Here is a 23,157-nt window from a genome sequence, read left to right on the forward strand (position 1 = left end):
CAATGGAAGCAGGATGCACCTGCTCTCCATTTCGAGTCTCATAGTAAAGGTTCTGAGTACTTATTTAAATAAGGTATTTAATTTTTATTTTTATACATTAACAAAAATTTATAAAAACCTGTTGTCATTTTGGGGTATTGTAATGAGGATTTTTATTTATTTAATCCATTTTAGAACAATGCAGAAACTAACACAATGTGGAAAAAGTCAAAGGGTCTTGAAATGATGGCTTTTGGCCCTATCCCCTTTCAAACTGTGCCATCCATCTGTCGTGTCCTACCTCCACTCCCCTCCTCTCTGCTGTATAGCAGGTCTGGGCCAATGTCAAGAGTCCTTCAGGCTCTGCTTCCTGCAGGTTTCCATTAGCATGGTGCTGCGAGCTGGAAAATGATCTGCTTTGATTCCTCAACCAAATAATTGTCCGTAGCAAAACACGCTGGGGTGGCAATCGGTGGGGTATAAGTAAACTCGCCAAACTTCTATTTCACGCAGGTCAAACCTGTCCTGTGTGTTCAAGAATTATCCTGCAGGTTTAGCTTTAAGCTGTATGTCCTAGCTGACCAAGATAAGAGGAGTGGAATCGAAGTCAAAGTGGTGCGGTGGGATAGATAGGTCTTCACCTGTTCCTCTCAGCAGGGAGGGTTAGACATCTGACCTCTGCTGTATGTTACTGGCGGGGAGTCTACTTTGATGTCTTTACGTGTTTTGTTATTGCTCAACCTTGCACTGTTTCGATTCTGGTTTTATTGTAGTGTGTTTGTTGGGTCTCTCTGCAGACGGAGAAGGGCAGCGCCCTCCATGAAGCAGCTCTCTTTGGGAAGACTGACGTGGTGCAGAAACTTCTGAGTGCAGGTCAGACACGGATGCCTCCAAGACACAACACAACACATTTCTATAACTGCCGAATAATGCAGATATATGGCCTAACCCTCTGCTCATTTGTCACTCCTCTCCTATTCCCCTGCTCTGTCCTCTATGTCTCTCGTTATGTCTCCGTTTGTCCTGCTCCAGGGGTTAATGTGAACATGGTGGACAGCAAGGGCCTGACAGCGCTGGACACTGTCAGAGAAATGCCCTCTCAGAAGAGCCGACAGATAGCAGCTCTAATCCTGGGTAAGAAGTACATATATCATTGGTTCCCTGTGGGACTTAAAGAAAGGTAAAGAAAGGTTACCTTGACTACAAACTGATTTCAAAAAGTCTGTTTTTGTCTCACTAATGATGTTATTTGAATGACCTTTTCTTCCGTATCTCTCTGCAGGCCATATGTCAGGAAATCCCCCTGTTTTACACTTGCCTCCTCCCCCTGTCCCTCCACCTAATGAGAGCCCTAGCCTTCGGAAAAAAGGTATGTCATAGCAATACAGAAAACCTTGAGTTGAGTGAGCAGTGACAGGATATGGTGTTTAACACGTAACCACCAGCCAAGGCTGTGTACTGGTGTGAAGCTGTGCATGTCTACCTGTTTTTGTATTGTGTGTCAATATATTAAGATGCTTAAGTGTGTTGTAGGTGAGCTGGGGGTGGTGAGTGAGCTGATCTCGGGGCTGGCCCCGGGGCCTGAGGAGGAGAGCCCATATGAGGCGCTGTTTGAGGCCACTTCCTGTCACTCTCTGGACAGCCTGGCCAGTGGCAAGTCCTCCGACAGGGACTCTGGACGACCTGACAGTGAAGCCGGAAAGGTTTGTCTGGAACTGCCTTACACAACAGAAACACACATGTGACAGAGATTTTGAGTAGATGGGCATCTAAATACTTTTCCTCCACTAGAGGGCAATGGTTCTCTGCATGTAATTGTTGTTGAGTTGAGTGGACTGGATTTACAAATCTTCCTGTCAGAATTTTGACAGCATATTTCTTAAAGACAAAATCTATGTTTGAATTCAAGGCTCCAGTTCTCATCTTTTCAGCCAACCTTGTAGTTCAAGATAATGTGTCAATCTAATGTCTGAGCACAATCACTGATTTCATTCTCTGTTTGCCAATTACAGAAAGACCGGCTTGCTCACCAATCCCAACATGCCCCAGGCCAGGAAGAGGAGCTTAACTCAGAGGTCAGTATCGTTAGCAAATGTTAGTCAGCCGCTTAGAATGTCAGTGGTGCTGCGGACGCCTTCGTGACGATTCTCTCCATGTCTGCTCAAATCACACAAACCCTTCATGAATATTAATCTGAGTGTGGCGTTGGTTAGAGGAAGGAAGAGAAGAGGAGGAGCGATAGGGGTGAAGTGGAAAGGGACTGTACTGGTTATGGGAGAGAGGGAGCAGACTCTATCTATTCAGTGGCTGACAAGGGGTAAACATGGTATCACGACACTGTTGTGGAATTATGGAAAGTACTGCCAGTGTTGGGATTATATGATGGTGTTAGTTTTAAATACCCTAGTGCCCTTAGTCACACCCTTTATTTAATGGTGTCCTCTTAAAAGCTAGGGTAGTGTTTACCCAGCCGTACAATAACCATATATGCACTCCACCCTCTGTGGTTTTGGGGTAATTTTGTATTTCTAAAAGTGATCAATTATTTTGAGCAGCCCCATATCCCATAATTCCTGCTTCTTTAGTGTGCTATGCATAAGCTGACAACTGTGGCCAAGAGTCTCACAACAGCCGTTAGAGGGCGCTGTGGAGGGACTTTTACATCACTGTAGGAGTCACCAGCATCACAGCCTGAGAAAAGTATTGATTAGCCTTATACAAATGATAATGATGCTGTGTTTTTGACCTGCCTTCCCTCTACCTACAGGCCCTGTACACTAACAGCAGCATCGATGAGAGAGGGGAGGAGGATCACACGTATGAACTGCTGCTCTCCGCCCATACTGAAGTCCCCCAGTCCGCACAGGACCCCCCATTACAGAAATGTACAGGTAACAACACACTGACAGTGGGACAGGGAGTGTAGAAAACTGTTTGGATATTCCAATTCCCTTCATGTTTCCTGACCAATGGCAGTATATGTGGGAGTAAACATTGCACCCTCAGCCTGGAGAATAAGAAACACTTGCTAACCTTTCCCCTCTCCCGCACCCCAACCACTCACAGCCCTTCCTGGTGCGTTGCAAAGTGTGACCCCTCATTCTTAACAGGATTACACCAGGGCTGGAAAGGAGCAGGGGTCAGTTTCCAAACCACTCCCTAAACCCCTCCTCTTTAGCTCTGTCTGGTAGTAACCCTGTCCCCTAACACCGCTATGGTTTAACCTCATCACCAGTAGGACAGAGCGTGGAATATTCTGCTTACGTATGATATCAAAATCAAATCACTTACATAGTTTACAGCATGTATAAATGGAGCAGTAAAAGGCTGTGTGCTAGCTCGGGATGGTCCATCCCGTATCGGGTGACTCATTCCTTAACTTTTGAATAACACTGCATTTCTTTGTATTAAAGGGGATTTCATTAACAGCTAATTGGATTCCCTCTCTGTTGATATAGATGTTTTAACAGTCCCCCATGGTTTCTGTTGTGTCACATTCATAATAAATTAATAGGATGTCATTAAACATCGTCATAGGAATGAATGTGGCGGGTCTAATTGCTGATGTAATCGCGTTCCCTTTTATGTGGATGAAAGACTGTTGGAGAAAGGATGACGTCCAATCATTAACTTGCAGTCCTCCGTAATGATGTTAAGATGTTAAATAGGGGGCTTCCCGAGTGGTGCAGCAGTCTAAGGCACTTTCTCGCAGTGCTAGAGTCGTCACTACATACCCGGGTTTGATCCTGGGCTGTATCGCAACCGGCCGTGATCGGGAGTCCCATAGGGCGGCGAACAATTAGCCCAGCATCGTCCAGGTTAGGGGAGGGTTTGGCCGGGGGGGATTTACTTGGCTCATCACGCTCTAGCGACTCCTTGTGGTGGGCTAGATGCCTGCAGGCTGACCTTGGTCATCAGTTGAACAGTGTTTCCTCCGACACATTAGTGCGGCTGGCTTCCAGGTTAAGCGGACGGGTGTTAAGAAGCGCGGTTTGGTGGGTCATGTTTGGGAGGACACATGACTCTTCCTTCGCCTCCCGAGCCTGTTGGGGAGTTGCAGCGATGAGACAAGATCGAAATTGGGGAGGAAAAAGGAGAAAAAATATAAACCAAAAAAAAGATGTTAAATGGTTTGTTTGAAGGAAGGTTTGTTTTTGATGGCTGCTTCATCGGCAGCTATTCTCTCTGTTTTAAAATGACTGAGGTTCGACCATGGTCACCAACACTACCCATATACCATATGCATAAAACATTATCTTTATTGTACTTCCCTTTCCTATTCACTTTGTATAATATCACCCCCGGAAATCTTGAGCTGAATTAAATAGAAATTAAATGATATGATATTAATTGACTGCCTTACTCATGATGACCTAACTAACTGCTGTCTGTCCTGTCTCCACAGATGAGAACGCTACCTCCCAACAGTCTTCCAACAGTCTTCTACCTCAGGTATGACCTGCTGTGCCTCTCCTCCTTCTCTCATCCTTCCATCTATTTCCCATGCAATCTGTCATCTGAGTCACTGTAGAGCGCGAGATTCCAACTGCAGGCTCTAGCTTGCCTGTGCTCAGAGTATGGAACACTGACAAACAACAAGTTATTTACAGCCAGCTAGCTACATATGTTTCCCTCAGTCACACACTACTTTCCTCTCAGTGGCACAGAGCACAACATTGACCCAGAGCACGACATTGACCCAGAGCACGACATTGACCCAGAGCACGACATTGACCCAGAGCACGACATTGACCCAGAGCACGACATTGACCCAGAGCACGACATTGACCCAGAGCACGACATTGACCCAGAGCACGACATTGACCCAGAGCACGACATTGACCCAGAGCACGACATTGACCCAGAGCACGACATTGACCCAGAGCACGACATTGACAAAGGGCTACAGAAAAGGTCCCTTGGCTCCTCCACATGCTTTGACATGTTTCTCTAAACATTTATTTTCCCTGTATGGTGCTGCTCCATGGGAGGTGTAAATCTCTCCACATACAGGTACTTCATCAGGCAATATGGCTCCCTGACCAAGGTCTTCTGTCAATCTCTCTGTTTAGTGACTCTGTAGCCGACCCTGGCCACCGAGACTCCTGGAGATTTACAGCCTCACCCTCGCTCCTCTCCGCTCTCCATCTCTTTTAATTCCTCCTTTCCTGAGATATAACCCGAGGTCCCTATGAAGCTGTCCTTTCTATTTATTATCCTATCATATCTATTTATACTGCCTTTTCATTTTTATTATCCAGTTAGCTGCCACAAGGTTTTATTTGCATTGCCCTCTCCTCCTATAAAATGTAATCACATCTGTTTTATTCCCTTTTGGAGCGACTGCCTAATTATAAAAGACAAGTCTCAGTGGCTGGCTGGCTGGCTGGCGTCCTTTGTGTTCTAATCAACAGCCAGCCATCTGAGGCTATCATCCATATTAGGTATGATGATGCACTGCAACTGTCGCTGGCAGCGGCAATGGAAGCAATCACTGGGACGCTTTTTTCACTAAATATCAGAGTGTGGGGTGAATTAGAGCTGTGGTAATAGTCTGATTTGCTGCTGTTAGTGTTTTATTAGGATCCCCATTAGCTAGTGCTAAAGCAGCTATTCCTGGGGTCCAGACAAAACATAAAACATGACATAATACAGTACATTAATAGAACAGCTCAAATACAGAACCACATACAGTCATGTGAACAAGTAAGTACACTGTTTGGGAAGTGGTCTTTTTCCCCCCTCGTATTTGGACACATGGATATTTGAGCTAAATTTTAACCACATTCATTGATAAAGGAAACCCAATTTAACAAAGCACACAGGGAAAAAAATTACTTTGAAAAAACAAAAATGCATTTTCCTTATGCAGAACAAAATAGTACACACCTACCTAAAATGTCAAAAATTGGGATCAGGTGCAAATTATTAGGAAATCATTATAGTACCTTGGGGGGGTCCAGCCTTCCATTAAGATTAGAAAGTTGGTCTGTTTTGGTCTTAACCTTATGGGTGTGTGGTAAGACATCATGCAAAGATCAAAAGACCTCAGAGGCCCTCAGAAGAAAGATTATTGATGATGCCCGTGAGTCTGGGAGGGATTACAAATCCATTTTCAAGCAATTTGAAGTACATCGTTCCACTGTTCGACAGATCATCTACAAATGGAGAAAATTCCAGACCACTGGCAATCTACCTAGGAGAGGTCGTCCCACCAAATTCAGACCAAGAGCTGACCGAAAGATGCTCATAAAAGTCTCTTAACCCCAGAGTAACATCAAGGGGTATACAGGCCTCTCTTGCCACAATCAATATCGAAGTGAGTTGATGAGTCAACTGTCAGAAAGAGACTGCACAAACTTGGCCTACATGGGAGGTCAGGAAGGAAGAGGCCGCTGCTCTCAAAAAAGAATATCAAGACAAGACTGATGTTTGCCAGACAACACCTGGGTAAAGACCAAACTACTGGAACAATGTGCCCTGGACAGATGAGTCAAAGGTGGAGTCGTTTGGCAGCAATGTCAGACGCCATTTGTTGTTTGTTGAAGACAAACACTGCCTTTGAACAGAAGAACCTCATACCGACCGTAAAGCATGGAGGCGGTGGCTTTATGTTTTGGGGCTGCCTGAGGGCCAACTTGGAATCATTTAGTCAACCATGAATTCCATATTGTACCAGAGAATTCTTGAGGAGAATGTGAGGCCATCTGTCAAAAAAGCTGAACCGTACATGGATCTTGCATCAGGACAATGATCCAAAACACATAAGCAAAGCTACAACAGAATGTCTCAAAGATGAAATGGAGGGTTATGGAATGGCTGAGTCAAAGCCAAGATCTCAATCCTGTCAATGCTGTAGGGGGACTTGAAGTGGGCCGTGAAAGCAAGAAATCCCTCCAACATGACAGTTGAAGCAGTACTGTAAAGAAGAGTGGGAAATTCCTCCCAGTCGATATACTGTAAGACTGATAGACAGTTACAAGAAACGGCTACATTAAGTTATTTCAGGCAAAGGGGGCTTCACCAGCTATTGAAGCTAGGGGTGTACTCATTTTTTCCTCACTATGGAATTGCATATCTGTCGATTTTTGATGTATAAATTATTGCAAAGTTTAATATTTCAGTTTAATTAGGTTACCTTTCTGTCAATAGTGTTGAAGTGAAGATTACATGTCCATCTGTCAAAATATTTACAAAAAAATACAACTTTCCAGGGGGTGTACTTACTTTTTCACGTGACTGTACATTTAAAGTAAGAATACCCGCTTTCATACATTTATGCCTTAACATTCCATGTATCATGTACTCATAATCATCATCAATGTTAACGGCTATACTACAGCCATTCATTTTCACATACATTTTTTCCGTACATGCTCTACAGATACAATTACTTTCTCTAAGCTGGCCATGATATCCACATCTCAAAGCTCCAGTATTCTCTAAACATCAGGAAGGCTCACGATACAATATCAGCAACAATCTTGTCCTTGTACTTTCAGCTGACTGAGGCCAATATTATTAACAGATACCGTTTGTACGTTGAATCAAACATTCAAGTCTAAGATCCTTAGCACAAACAGATGCTGGCAGGATCATGTGTTTACCATCCTTGGTGCTTCCGTCGGACGTCAGTATTCTGCATAATCACACGATGCTATTGAATGTAAACGCAACACTTCACTCACTGTGCTGGCAGTGGTGAGTGTGGTGGTGGTTTTAGTTGTAATTGACAGCTGTCACTGTGCCCATCTCTCCACTGGTTTCCTCCAGCAGCGGAAGCCCACTGACCCTAGTGACCTCCGACCTTCAGGCCAGACGGGCGACAACCTGAAGCTCCCCGGACCTCCTGTGGTTGGGCCGGGACGGACGGGCCTCGGCCTCACTGGTGGTGAGTTACACCCTCCACATGCTCTACCTGCTGGACGCCAGGGACCTGGCGTGGGAGGTTTGTTTCTAAGCTCCACATTGACACTGTGAGGCCTTGAACCACAGTGCCTCAAAACCGAATCTTACAGAAGTAATTGCTCACTGCTATACCCCAGTTAGAGCTCCCGGGTCATGAGCAAATCTGTGCTCTCGGACTCTGAGGAGCCAAAGGAGAGAGGCAAGTTTTTAGAGGAACAAGCCTGACTTTGCCAAATATAATCCATGCATGTCGCTCTAACTGTAATGTGAGAAATGTATTAGCATCTGACTGCAGCGTGAGATTGGTCTGGTTGGATTAGTGCTGCCTGGAAATTCCAGAGGCTCAGCAGCTCTGGGTCTGGATTATGCTTGTTTAGAACAGGTTGATTGACATTCAATGGCAAGCCAGCTGCAGAAAACTAGTTTGGTCTGTCACATGGGACAGAATGCATGATCATATTTGACCATATTCCTATCTAAGAACCCCCAGCCTACTTACTTTAATACAGTACTAGTAAACCAGCACGAGATGATGGGACAATTTCTCTCATTCTCTTGCCTCTAGTTCTTTGTTTATCTTGCTGCGTTCTCCTGTTCTCTCACACCATAGAAGACTCATGCATGTCCAAGCAGGCAATAATCATACACACAACACAGACACATACCGACACATAGCTACTAAGCATGCTGTTTCTGTGAAAGAGATGTGTGCTGTTTGGGGACTCTAATTGAAACAGAAGTGGGCCCAGTCCCTCTCCATTTCCATCTGAAAGCAGCTGCCTCTCAGGGATGGGAATTAGGGCTCTGCTCACGCTCCCTGCTACTCTCAGCCCCCTCCCGTCACGTCTCTCCCCCTCCACATTGTGTGTGTGTGTGTGTGTGTGTGTGTGTGTGTGTGTGTGTGTGTGTGTGTGTGTGTGTGTGTGTGTGTGTGTGTGTGTGTGTGTGTGTGTGTAGACTGTTCTCTCTGTCACCACACGGCAAGCGGTACCGGAGCTCCAAGTCTAGGTCCAAAAGGCTCCTTTAACAGCTTATACCCCCAATCCAAAAGACTGCTGAACAGTTAATCAAATGTCTACCTGGACTATTTACATTGACCCCCTTTTTTAGGCTGCTGCTACTCACTGTTTATTATCTATGCATAGTCCCTTTACTCCTACATACATGTACATATTTCCTCCATTATCTCGACTAACCTGTACCCCTGCACATTGATTCGGTACCCCCTGTATTTAGCCTTGTTATTGTTATTTCTTGTTACTTTTTTAAACTTTTGTTTATCTTTGTATTTTTTAAAGCATTATAGTATTTTCTTGAATAAAACTGCATCGTTGGTTAAGGGCTTCTAAGTAAGCATTTCGTGGTAAGATCATGTTGTATTCAGCGCATGTGACAAATACGATTTGATTTGTATGATGGAGACATGCTATGTCAGCAACAGAGACGGATCAGAGCACCTGTCACACACTTTGCCTTCCTCAGCAGGAAGGAATCTCAGAAGATGTCCAATAGATTCCACATGCTTCCTGTTTCACAGGCATCTTAGCATGCATAGTGCATTATGCTTGGTAAGATTTCACATACCCCATAGTGATTAAGTTATCTGCCATAGTCATAACAATATCCTATGACTATCAACCCATACATGAGAGGCTAGCATCACTAGATAGATATGCTATGTTCTTAGGGCATATCTATGTTGCTAGTGAAAACCACATACAGTGCATTAGGAAGGTATTCAGACCACTTTACTTTTTCCACATTTTATTGTTACTTATTCTAAAATGGATTAAATTGTTTTTTCCCCTCAATATACACACAATACCCCATAATGACAAAGCAAAAACAGGTTTTTAAAAATAAAACTGAAATATCACATTTACATTAGTATTCAGACCCTTTATTCAGTACTTTGTTGAAGCGATTACAGCATTGAGTCTTCTTGGGTATGACGCTACAAACTACCATACCCTTGTCTGTACAATATGCCCTGACTCTATCGTACCACGCATAGAAATCTGCTCCTTTTATTCTCTGTTCACAAAGAACTAGACGACCAGTTCTTATACCCTTTAGCTGTACCCTCATCCTACTCCTCCGGCGTTCCTCTGGTGATGTAGAGGTTAACCCAGGCCCTGTGTGTCCCCAGGCGCTCTCATGCGCTCTCATTTGTTGACTTCTGCAACCGTAGAAGCCTTGGGTTCATGCATGTTAGCATCAGAAGCCGCCTCCCTAAGTTTGCTTTATTCACTGCTTTAGCACACTCCGCCAACCCTAATGTCCTAGCCGTGTCTGAATCCTGGCTTAGGAAAGCCACCAAAAATTCTGAAATTTCCATCCCCAATTACAACATTTTCCGTCAAGACAGAACTGCTAAAGGGGGCAGAATTGCAATCTACTGTAGAGACAGCCTGCAGAGTTCTGTCATACTATCCAGGTCTAAGCCCAAACAGTTCGAGCTTCTACTTTTTAAGATCCGTCTCTCCAGAATTTCGTCCCTCACTGTTGCAGGTTGTTATAGACCGCCCTCAGCTCCCAGCTGTGCCTTGGACACCATATGTGAATTGATTGCCCCCCATCTATCGTCAGTTCGTACTGCTAGGTGACCTAAATTGGGATATGCTTAACACCCCTGATGTCCTACAATCTAAGCTAGATGCCCTCAATCTCACACAAATTATCAAGGAACCTACCAGGTACAACCCAAAATCCATAAACATGGGCACCCTCATAGATCTCATCTTGACCAACTTGCCCTCTGAATACACCTCTGCTGTTTTTAACCAGGATCTCAGCGATCACTGCCTGATTGCCTGCATCCGTTATGGGTCCGCGGTCAAACGACCACCGCTCATCACTGTCAAACGCTCCCTAAAACACTTCAGCGAGCAGGCCTTTCTAATCGACCTGGCCCGGGTATCCTGGAAGAATATTGACCTCATTCCGTCAGTAGAGGATGCCTGGTTGTTCTTTAAAAATGCTTTCCTTAGCATCTTAAATAAGCATGCCCCTTTCAAAAAATGTAGAACTAAGAACAGATATAGCCCTTGGTTCACTCCAGATTAGACTGCCCTTGACCAGCACAAAAACACCCTGTGGTGTACTGCACTAGCTTTGAATAGTCCCCGCAATATTCAACTTTTCAGGGAAGTCAGGAACCAATACACACAGTCAGTTAGGAAAGCAAAGGCCAGCTTTTTCAAACAGAAATTTGCATCCTGCAGCACTAATTCCAAAAAGTTTTTGGACACTGTAAAGTCCATGGAGAATAAGAGTCCCTCCTCCCAGCTGCCCACTGCACTGAGACTAGGAAACACTGTCACCTCTGATAAATCCACGATAATCGAGAATTTCAATAAGCATTTTTCTACGTCTGGCCATGCTTTCCACCTGGCTACCCCAACCCTGGCCAACAACTCTGCACCACCCGCAGCAACTGGCCCAATCCCCCCCCCCCCCACCACTTTTCTCCTTCACCCAAATCTAGACAGCTGATGTTCTAAAAGAGATGCAAAATCTGGATCCTTACAAATCAGCTGGGCTATACAATCTGGACCCTCTCTTCCTAAAACTATCCGCCCCCATTGTTGCTCTTGCTGCGTGTGATTTTTTTTTTGTTGATTTACCTCTACTCAGACGACACCATAATGTATACATCTGGCCCTTCTTTGGACACTGTGTTAACAAACCTCCAAATGAGCTTCAACGCCATGCAACACTCCTTCCGTGGCCTCCAACTGCTCTTAAATGCTAGTCAAATGAAATGCGTGCCCTTCACATTACAGACTTCACAGACTCACATTAAGCATCTTCAATCCAAAAATAAATCTAGAATCGGCTTCCTATTTTGCAACAAAGCCTCATTCACTCATGCTGCCAATCCTACCGATCCTTGACTTCGGCGATGTCATTTACAAAATAGCCTGCAACACTCTACTCAGCAAATTGGATGCTGTCTATCACAGTGCCATCCGTTTCGTCACCAAAGCCCCATATACTACCCACCACTGCGACCTGTATGCTCTCATTGGCTGGTCCTCGCTACATATTCGTCGCCAAACCAACTGGCTCCAGGTCATCTATAAGTCTTTGCTAGGTAAAGCCCTGCCTTATCTCAGCTCACTGGTCAGCATAGCAACACCCACCCGTAGCACGTGCTCCAGCAGGTATATTTCACTGGTCATCCCCAAAGCCAACACTTCCTTTGGTCACCTTTCCTTCCAGTTCTCTGCTGCCAATGATTGGAACGAATTGCAAAAATCACTGAAGTTGGAGACACATCTCCATCACTAACTTTAAACATCAGCTGTCAGAGCAGCTTACCGATCGCTGCAGCTGTACACAGCACATCTGTAAATAGCCCATCCATCCAACTACCTACCTCATTCCCGTTTTTGTGTTTCTGCTCATTTGCATACCAGTATTTCTACTTGCACATCCTCATCTGCACATATATCACTCCAGTGTAAATTGCTAAATTGTAATTACTTCGCCACTATTGGCCTATTTATTGCCTTACCTCCTTACTTCCTTTGCAGACACTGTGTACAGATTTTTCAATTGTTATTATTGGCTGTATGTTTGTTAATCCCATGTGTAACTCTGTGTTGTTTTTGTCTCACTGCTTTGCTTTATCTTGGCCGGGTCGCAGTTGTAAATGAGAACTTGTTCTCAACTGGGCTACCTGGTTAAATAAATTTTTTCAATAAATAAAATGAGGTGCCTTTTGGCTAACTCCAAGCGGGCTGTCATGTGCCTTTTACTGAGGAGTGACTTAAGTCTGGCCACTCTACCATAAAGGCCTGATTGGTGGAGTGCTGTAGAGATGGTTGTCCTTCTGGAAGGTTCTCCCATCTCCACAGAGGAACTCTGGAGCTCTATCAGAGTGACCATCGGGTTCTTGGTCACCTCCCTGACCAAGGCCCTTCTCCCTTTGATTGCTCCGTTTGGCCGGGCAGCCAGCTCTAAGAAGAGGTGGTTCCAAACTTCTTCCATTTAACAATGATTGATGCCACTGTGTTCTTGGGGACCTTCAATGCTGCAGAACTTTTTTGGTACCCTTCCCCAGATCTATGCCCTTGACACAATCCTGTCTCGGAGCTCTACGGATAATTCCTTCGACCTCATGGCTTGGTTTTTGCTCTGACATGCACTGTTAACTGTGGGACCTTAAATAGACAGGTGTGTGCTTTTCCGAGTCATATCCAGTCAATTGAATTTACCACAAGTGGACTCCAATCAATGTAGAAACAGCTCAATGATGATCAATGGAAACAGGATGCACCTGAGCTCAATTTCAAGTCTCATAGCAAAGGGTCTGAATACTTATGTAAATAAGGTATTTATTTCTGTTTTCTTTTTTCTTTATTAGCAAACATTTCTAAAACCTGTTTTCGGTTTGTCATTATGGGGTATTGTGTGTAGATTGAGGGAAAAATAGTAATTTAATCAATTTTACAATAAGGCTGTAACGTAACAAAATATGGAAAAAGTCACGGGGTCTGAATACTTTCTGAATGCACTGTATCTGTTTATCGATTTCTACGTGCTGTGGGGACCTGTGGAGAGTAGCCTCTGGCCTTGCACTTGGCCAATTGTGAATGACTGGAATTCGGGTGTTCTCCAGAACACACAGACTAGTGAATTTATCTGTCATATGTCACACAATGGATAGTTTACATCAACAATGTCCATTTATAAGGTATTCACCTTCTCGGTGTCTGTCACATAATTATACACATGCATACATAAAAGTTGCCCCTTAACCAATAACCCCAATGGAATCATTTGTTTTCTTCCATTAGGATTGAAGTTAGAATATCAATAGTTTTGCCTCTAGTTCTAAATTGAATTATAACATATGACATACAGAGCTAAGTATGCTCTCCAATCTGAGTAACGAAAAGCAATTTCCCCAGGGCCTGGAAATAAATGGACTTTGGGCCAACAGACTGTCTGCGACATCAAACATAGCAGTAACTGTAGACTTAGCATGACATCACTTTTAAAACTCTCAGCTCACAAGGACAAATTAAACACACACACACATGTTCTGTAACCAGTGACCTCATCCCTCCATAAAAGCAGTCTAAATATCCGTTTGTCTTTCATTAGGGGTTACTGTGACTGGCTCATTGTTTCCAGCCCCCGTCAGACCGTTGAATCTTGGGTAGGATAGTAGTCTGGGTCCTGGGGGTTTAAGGAAAGGCTTCCTAGAGCTGGGACAATAAACCGAAAAATTATCGACACCGACCGTACCGATCACTTATCGCAGGCATTTTGTGATATTGTTCATGACGATAAGTAGCCTGTACTAGAAAAATGTGAAGTTTGAAATGTAATAAGTTCTCTAATATGGGTGATTTGTTTATCTGGTACAATTGATGGCTACAACCATCAAACTAGTAGTAGTAGGTTAAAGGATAATAAAATAAACTGTGGTGCACATTCATTTTACAAACGTATCATTCTATTTATCGATACTGCATCAATTCGGGCATTTTATCACAATTTATAAGGAGTTTTGGCCATATCGCCCAGCTCAGCACAGTGGATTATTGTTGAAGGGAGCCATAGCGATTCGCTCATTGGGCGTTCACTCTCTCCAGCTTCCAAGGACAGGGTGGGTGTTTGGCTGTGGTCTCTCCATATGTTTATACACCCACACTGCCACACATATCTTTCCTAATTGAGTAGTAGGCAGCTGAGCGTAGATGGGCACAGGGCGTTGGTACTCTGCCTCACTGCAATCGGCCTGTAAGCTAAACAGTGCATATAGATCATAGTGTAGCAGCTCCTAGTTGAACTGTATTCATCACCACCCAGCTGACTTACAGGGGGGAGTAGCTGTTACTGTTTCCCCTGGACAGATAGTCATCTCTAACGCAACAGCTCTTTATACAGTTTAATAAATCCCTTTGATAGGTGTTTGAATGACAATGGTATTGGCAACCCTATGTCCTGTTGAGAGAGAATACTTGGTGTAACTGCAGTCCCGATCTATCTGTCCTCTGCTCTGACGGAAAAACTAAAACAGAGCGACTGGATCACTGCCCCGCTGTTACGTCACTGACACTGTCCCAGTTTCCCTGTCACCAAACACCACGACCCTCTCACCCTGAATGTCAGAGTGTCAGTGAGAACACACACACACAGGGCAGTACGGCACAGAGCAGCCCCCCACCCTACTCCAACACACAAACACTTACCATGTATCAGACTCCGAAGCCTAATTATCAGAATTTGGTACAAAGAGTCAGACTTTCGAGTGGATCGAGTGATCCCAGAGTTTCCATTCCCGGAGCTGCAGTCAGCGGCTAGTCAGTCCAGTGTGGGGCTAGTCAGTCCAGTGTGGGGCTAGTCAGTCCAGTGTGGGGCTAGTCAGTCCAGTGTGGGGCTAGTCAGTCCAGTGTGGGGCTAGTCAGTCCAGTGTGGGGCTAGTCAGTCCAGTGTGGGGCTAGTCAGTCTAGTGTGGGGCTAGTCAGTCTAGTGTGGGACTAGTCAGTCTAGTGTGGGGCTAGTCAGTCTAGTGTGGGGCTAGTCAGTCTAGTGTGGGGCTAGTCAGTCTAGTGTGGGGCTAGTCAGTCTAGTGTGGGGCTAGTCAGTCTAGTGTGGGGCTAGTCAGTCTAGTGTGGGGCTAGTCAGTCTAGTGTGGGGCTAGTCAGTCTAGTGTGGGGCTAGTCAGTCTAGTGTGGGGCTAGTCAGTCTAGTGTGGGGCTAGTCAGTCTAGTGTGGGGCTAGTCAGTCTAGTGTGGGGCTAGTCAGTCTAGTGTGGGGCTAGTCAGTCTAGTGTGGGGCTAGTCAGTCTAGTGTGGGGCTAGTCAGTCTAGTGTGGGGCTAGTCAGTCTAGTGTGGGGCTAGTCAGTCTAGTGTGGGGCTAGTCAGTCTAGTGTGGGGCTAGTCAGTCTAGTGTGGGGCTAGTCAGTCTAGTGTGGGGCTAGTCAGTCTAGTGTGGGGCTAGTCAGTCTAGTGTGGGGCTAGTCAGTCTAGTGTGGGGCTAGTCAGTCCAGTGTGGGGCTAGTCAGTCATACAGCTACAGCTTTGTCTCAACATAGCTCCGGCTCATGAAGTACTAGCTAGCAGGGAGGGACAGAGGGGGGAGCTTGACAGGCAGAAGGGGAACAGATGCACAACCTGGCTCAACTCTCAACCTGTGATTTGATGGCGGAAAAACAGGCTTGGGTGGCAGTAGCTCCTTGGAGAGAGAGTGAGAGAGAGAACCTGTTTTTGTAAGGTAAAAAGTTAATTATTTTCAACTGAATCAGCTGTACAGAATATGTAAGCAGGGATTGTTTTCATACTATAGCTCAAGGCGGAGGAAGTACGTTCTGTTTGTTCTCATGTTTGTCTGTGTTTTAGTGTGTGTGTGTGTGCTCGCACGCACAGTATATGCAGTATGCTTGTTGTCTTGCTCATATCCTGTTTCTTCCTCTGCTGATTTTCTTATGGAATTCCTCAGTGCTGTATCATTTCTGTGGAACCTGACCTCATACAGGGGCTGCTGCTGGTTAGCTCATAGGGATTGAGAGACGGAGAGAGACAGGGATGAAAAAAGTGAATGAACTGCCGAGCATTGAGTAATGTAAAAATCTTCCAAGTACCCAGAGAGATGTCAGATGGCTGAAAGCTGGGATTGGAATTCTGTAACTCTCCAAGTGCTTCGGACAGCATTCTCTAGATCCGCCTCTCCCTCTTTCCCTCTCTCTCATGCCCGTTTGAAAACAATCACCGATCTGTTTCTGGGGCTGTGTGGGCGTTGTTCCTATTAGCCCTGCTAGATATCTCCCCTCAGTCTCAGTCCGGCCTCCTGCCTGCTCGGGTGCACCACTCCTTACTCCCTGCTTCCTCTTCTTTAGTCTCTCCACCTAACTCTTTCTCTCCTCTCTACTCTCTAGATAACTCCTTGCTCGGCCAGGACCTGGTCGCAGTACCTGAAGTGTTCACAGGCCTCCTGCACGGATCCTCGCCCGTCTTTGACTGTCGGGAGGAGTCCATCAGCAGCCTGCCAGGTGGAGTACTGACACAGTCCAGCCAAGGCCAACAGCCGGCGCCAGCTCCAACAGCACCCACCAAAGCAACAGAAGCTCCGCCTCCTCCAAACAATCCAATCAACATGTCTGCCGTCCTGACAGACTGTGACCCCAAAGCTATCTATGCCACCGTGTCCAAGGGGGAGCCCAGGGACAGAGACAGGGACATTGGGTCTGGGGCTGTGCCTGCTGGCAGGATGCGCCCACCTGGGGATTTGAAGCTGGCTCGCAGCTTTTCCAAGTCGGACTCAGACCTGCTGGTGTCGCCGCCTAGCGAGGAGGAGGGAGGGCTGGGCAGCCGCAGTGAGTCCGTCTCGAACTGCAGCGCAGCCAAAAAGAGGCTGGAGAAGTCGCCCTCGTTCGCCTCTGAATGGGACGAGGTAAGAGCGCAGCCTCACTGTTAGTTTGTTAGATGTTATTATATGGCTGTTGCTGTTGATACAGTTACATGCCCTCTACCATAGAAAGAACTCAAGCTTACCAATACTATATGCCTGGAATCAATGGGGAATTCTATACCATAGTGTCTGAAGTAACTCTAGACCTCATCATGGAGTTTCCAGATAGAGTTGAAGGGGTTAAGCTGTATTTAGCTGCTGTATTTAGCTACCGTCAGGAACATTAGGCATGCATGAGTGATATCCACACAAATCCCTCTCTTTAGCCAAGTTAGCTCTCCTTCAAGAAATCATTCATATCTGCCATTTCCTGCCTGAAAACTGCATAATAACCCTGCTGGAATAGGAACCCAGCCCGGTCTATCACTGCAGTAAGTCATCCTGTCGGTGAGAAGATCATTTTCTTGATTTTATATATCCAGCCATTCAGAACTGAAATAGCCTGTCAGAGGGGCAGATAACGAAGAATAAAGAGCCGGGGAGAGAAAGAGAGAGATTAGAAGTGACGAAAAGATGCGGATAAAAACTGAGGCAGAGCGGGAAAAGTAACAGGATAGGCCTAGACAAAAGGTCGGAAAGTGAGAGGAGGAGAGGGCAGGGCCATTGAGCTGCAGCTCTATCCTCCATTCAGGACTGACCCCGGCTCCTCGGGTTGCCATGGCGTTACACTCCAACCTAACCTGAGTTCCCCTGGAGATGGACACACTGTTTATTGAGCTGACTGGAATACACACACTCTTTCCATTCAGTATTCTAAAATAGAGCCATTTACAATCATTGTTATCCGCAACAAATTGGAAATGCATGTAACTGCACCATTATGGCATTTAGAGATGCAATCTGCATGGATCGTTGAATCCACCTTACACTTCCCTCTATTTAGTGATTCAGTATTTAAATTCATTGCAAACTGTCAATGTAACGGCTCCAAATGACTCTATTCCCCTATTTTGTCTGTGGCAGAATTATGCCATGATGCATCTGTGATGCCAGAGTAAGTCAGGGGCTCAAGTAGCAGCCTCTACACAGTGACCAGATCACGTTGCTCTGCGGTCAGTTGGTGTTCCTTTACACAACTCTAGAGGTGGGGTCGATATCTCGGCTCATCTTTTCTGTGGTTAGTATGCAGGTGGCCGGTGCAGAGCCTGCCTGTGTGCCCGACCTTGAGTGTCCTGCACAGCAGTAGACTTTTATAATGAACAAAAATATAAACACAACATGTAATGTGTTGGTCCCATCTTTCATGAGCTGAATTAAAAAATCCCGGAAATGTTCCATATGCACAAAAAAGCGTTGTCAAGGTCATTCAGAGGTCACCTAGTAGATACGGCGTTTTCCAATATCGAGTTACTTCAGTTGACTAACAAGCCTTGTATGCTCTCTCAAAGTTAACAGTCCATTAGAAGATGCGTGGAATGAACTTTGTCCCATTAGCTCAGTGTTCTGTCATTCTAGTCACCTCCAGCAGGCTGTATTACGATTATCACTAAGGTTCTTCTTCCTGTAGTGTAGAGCAGTCAGGCCCAAGTGGGTAATGGTCACCAGACTGAAACAGCTTGCTGCTTGAATCTTTAATTCCCCGGCTGAAACCTTCAGCAATATGAGACTACTGTATAGCCTCCTGATAATACTGTATCTGCTGTGGCTAGCCTACATTATGAGTGAGACAGGAGTCGGATCAGACACTACGCTGTAATTACCCACCGTTTGATTAAAACCTCACCTCATAGGTGTGGAGCTGGGAGATATCATGTGGTCTTTCCAAGAGGCAGGCTGTGAATTAAGTCATATTAAACCTGGGTGGCAGTGATGTAATGTACTTAAGTATAAATACTTTAAAGTACTACTTAAGGAGGTTTTTGGGGTATCTGTACTTTACTAATAATATTTTTTACAACTTTTACTTCACTACATTCCGAAAGAAAAATGTACTTTTTACTCCATACATTTTCCATGGCACCCAAAAGTACTCATTACATTTTGAATGCTTTGCATTACATGAAAATGGTCTAATTCACACACTTATCAAGAGAACATCCATGGTCATCCCTACTGCCTCTGATCTTGTGGACTCACTAAACGCATGCTTAGTTTGTAAATGATGTCGGAGTGTTGGAGTGTGCCCCTGGCTATCTGTAAAAAGAGAAAGGTGCCGTTTGGTTTGCAATGATTTTTACTTTTGATACTTACGTATATTTACTTTTACTCAAATACGACAATTGGGTACTTTTTCCACCACTGCTAGGTGGTGATAGGAGGACGCCTCGTTTAGGTTCTCTGTCCTATTGAATGCCCTGATCTGTTTTGAGTTATTGTACCACCTTTTAAGTAGTGGCGTCTTTGGATATCTGTCTTTGACACTTTTCATGTCAAGGTTACCAAAGATCTTAGTTCCTACAGAACCTGACGTGTCCCAGGCAGGCAACACCCATCATTGCCTTCTTGCTTGTGTATGCACAGGCTCCCTGTCACTCTCTGTCAACCCCTCAGCCTGCAGTCTGTCAGCTGGTCAGATAGGATCTCTCTTTGTGGTGTGGCAGCCCGAAGAGCTGTTGACAGTTTGCCACACTGTTGACAGTTTGCTCAACCACATAATGCAGAGCTCTGAGCTGCAGTGTTCAAGATAACAGCTCAGTGCTGCTTTTCAACGCATCACACGGATTAGCATGTAGCCTATGCAAGTTATTTTATGTGGCAAGAAATAATTCATTTTTTTTGCATTTTTGATGTCCTCGTCTTCATGATTATTCATTTACTTTTTAAGTCTATTGAATAGTTAATCCATTTTTCTTTCACTAGGAGTGGGTGGACTATTACCAGGGCTGCGGTTCTCTGTCACCCAGGAAGGGTTGCCCTAGGTTTCAGTACACCTGACACATCACCTATTCTACAGTTTTCTTTGAAAGTGTGCCTAGATGAAAAAGTGAGAGAAAAAAATGATTGAAAGAGAAGAATATTAAAAATCCTGCAGTACTCTTCAACCTATTGTAGTCCCAGAGGAGCTGGGTTAATATTAATGAGCTCTGAATCTCAGAGATCATTGCTCTGGAGAACTGAAGCACACAGACTGTGCCTCTCTCATATGTTTCTCCTTTCAAGAAAACATCAGTCAGGAAAGTACATTGCACCACACCATTCATGGAAAATGCATTGCAAATGAAAGCAGCAGGCAGGCAATCTAACAAAGGTTGGTTGTTTTAGAAGCTTCCTTGCCCTTTTGTTTAGTATTTTTACAAGTTTGTGAATAGCCTATCCTCTGAAAGTAGGGCACTTTTTCTTCCCCTTTTATCTATTGCTGTTTCCTTCCGTCTCTCTCTCTGTTGCTGTGCGAATGAGAGAAGCAGCCCGGCTAACGGGTGCAGGCGGCCATCTTGCTGGTCACGGCTGGCTGCTCTGGAACACTCTACTGAGCTGTGTGACAGCGTGTGGGCGAGGGGTCCCAGGACACCAAAAAAGCTATTTATTTGTGTGTCTGGGTCTGCTAACTCTTCCTTTTGTTAAACCCTCTTCTCTTTCTCACACTCACATACACGCACACACACACACACACACACACACACAACTATAGTCTGCCTCTACTTGCGAGGAGACAAGGAGATTTGACTTGCATGAGGTCTTGGCCTACGTGCCTGCATTTAAGGGTGCGTGTGTCTGTTATGCTGTGTGTGTCAGGGTGTGTGTCAGGGTGGGTGGGTGTGTGTGCTTGTGTTTAAGGCGCATGCTAATGCAGGTTTGTCTCGGTCTTGGGATCAGATTGAACATGACAATCCAGGGGGCACATTGTGTGGGCCAGTTAGAGTAGACCCACAGATGGGAGGGGAGAGAGAAAGAGAGAGAGACGTATTGACACACTAGAGAAGAGAGGGCAGTCATCTAACAGCCCACTTCACTTTTGCTTCGTTTTCTGTCCCGCTCCCCACGGATCCAATAACCACTATGAAGCCAGCCTTTGTGAGTATCAATTATCTGATTTACACAGCGCAGCTCATAAGTCTTTTCATTTACCTGCCATTAATGGGGTTGATAAATTGTGTTGTGTAGATCTTTCTTTAAAGGGCCAATCAGCAGTTATAACAAAAACAAATTGCCTCCCCACCACTGTTTCAGTAAAAAGCTGAGTGATGGGGCTGGAGAAATGTGATCACTCAAATTCATAGAAATTCATGGATGCAAGGATTGACCATCCATAATATCAAAAAGATTGGTGTTTGTTTACAAACATTGGAGTAAAACAGGCTTATATTTTGGGTTCTCATGGAGTATGATAGTTGAACTAAGCTCATGAGGCATTTATAAGTTATATTCTTCAAGAATCAATGGGTATATATAATTAATTTATAAGTCTAAAAATGGATGTAGCAAATGCTGATTGCCCCCTTAAGGATAGACCTAGTTTCCAGATAAATATTTGCTTTTGCATTTCATTTACTTGAAATTGGAGTATAAAATGGGAAAAGCAAACGAGAACTTTAAAGGTTTATTTTCTGTGGCATTTTAAACTCCACAGGCTGTGTTTTGGGATTATATCCATGTTGCTATGATATTGTTCTGCATCTGTTGGCATGTTGAATGTAAACTCTGGTTGTTTAGTGATGGTTAAGGTCTTTTCACAGACTCTCTGTGTGCTTGAGATGAGAGTGTTGGAGACCCTGGATGATAAGAGCGTTGAATCCCTCATGCTGTGTGGGACATGCTGCCCAGATCAAACCCAACTCTATATGGTGTGTCATCACTGGGGGTGGCCAGCGGGGGACACTGTACACTAACATATCGCTCACCATATGTTTGCTGGAATGGACAAGAGAGAGTGATGAGGAAAGTTTAGATCATCATGGAAATAAAAATGCTGAAAACAAATTGGCTCCCTATTTAAAAAATAAAAAGAAGTACTAGAGTTTTGTTGCTGGTACATCTCATGCAAAATAATATTGCGATATTGTCGAGATGATACGATATATCGTCAAAAATAATATCCCGATATGTAACTATCGGTTTTCTTTCCCCCATCACTACTATAGATGTAGGCTATAGAACAGACAATCCTCTGAAGATATTGAACGGACTTCAACTCTTTGCTGAGTGGCTGGAGGATAGAGAGGCCTCCGTTCTCCTCTTTCTTTTTTTTAGTTTGGACCATGTTTGGGAGTTGTCCTCTGTAGTTGGGTTCCATTCTGTTGTGCAGATTTGAGCTTCAGAGTAGAGGCCATCACGGGGCCAAAAAGTTGGATCCGTTCTGAAATGGACATGGGGCTTTCCCATCCGGATCCAATATGCTTTCCCATCCGGACCCGAGAACATCGAGACCTGGTCGGATCCAGACCTGGTCCGATCCGAGTGAGGGAAGCAGCAGAAAATAACATGTTTTAAGCTACTTTATTAACCGGAGCTGATAAAGCGCCAGGGAAAGGAGATAGAGAGGGGTGACGCTCTAGCAGGAGCCATGCTGTTTGTGTAGGCTACCAGGGTGTGAGCAAGTGACACGGAGAACAGGAGGGAGGTGAGAGACTGCAACCAACCAAGCCAACTTGCGCCATAGTAGACTAATAGCTGCCATAGTGGATGATAAATAACCTAGCTATGATTATGTGGTACCTGTCTTGACTGCATTAAACCAGGAGAAGCTAGTTAAGCTTCTCCTGGTCAGAAACATCAACTCCATTCAGAATATAATGTAGCAGCCTACCTGTTGGCTCTGGGTTGTTGTAGTCTATCCTTCCCTTTTAATTCCATCTTCCATTGATTTAGATTTCTCCCAACTTTTGCCCCACACGGAGGCTCTATGACTGTAGCCTATTGCTGCTTTGACTTATGATTGGCCAACAAAAGCAAAAATCAGCAGCATT

At 44.8% G+C, this 23,157-nt stretch overlaps 1 protein-coding gene across 8 annotated transcripts in view; it reads left to right on the forward strand.

Annotated features, from left to right (window-relative positions):
• Positions 1–23,157, forward strand: part of LOC129860833 (ankyrin repeat and SAM domain-containing protein 1A-like) — a 108,272-nt gene that overhangs the window by 47,345 nt on the left and 37,770 nt on the right. For 4 of the 8 annotated variants that reach the window (XM_055931649.1, XM_055931653.1, XM_055931656.1 and 1 more), the window contains 9 exons: positions 777–852; positions 1,012–1,113; positions 1,262–1,348; positions 1,513–1,682; positions 1,992–2,054; positions 2,747–2,870; positions 4,385–4,431; positions 7,753–7,870; positions 16,782–17,296. In XM_055931649.1, the coding sequence (XP_055787624.1) occupies positions 777–852; positions 1,012–1,113; positions 1,262–1,348; positions 1,513–1,682; positions 1,992–2,054; positions 2,747–2,870; positions 4,385–4,431; positions 7,753–7,870; positions 16,782–17,296 (1,302 nt within the window). The remainder of the gene's footprint in view (positions 1–776; positions 853–1,011; positions 1,114–1,261; positions 1,349–1,512; positions 1,683–1,991; positions 2,055–2,746; positions 2,871–4,384; positions 4,432–7,752; positions 7,871–16,781; positions 17,297–23,157) is intronic. The other 4 variants (XM_055931651.1, XM_055931657.1, XM_055931650.1 and 1 more) reach the window with 3 other exon arrangements.

This window comes from Salvelinus fontinalis, chromosome 8, assembly GCF_029448725.1.
Source record: "Salvelinus fontinalis isolate EN_2023a chromosome 8, ASM2944872v1, whole genome shotgun sequence".
Classification (NCBI taxonomy): Eukaryota; Metazoa; Chordata; class Actinopteri; order Salmoniformes; family Salmonidae; genus Salvelinus; species Salvelinus fontinalis.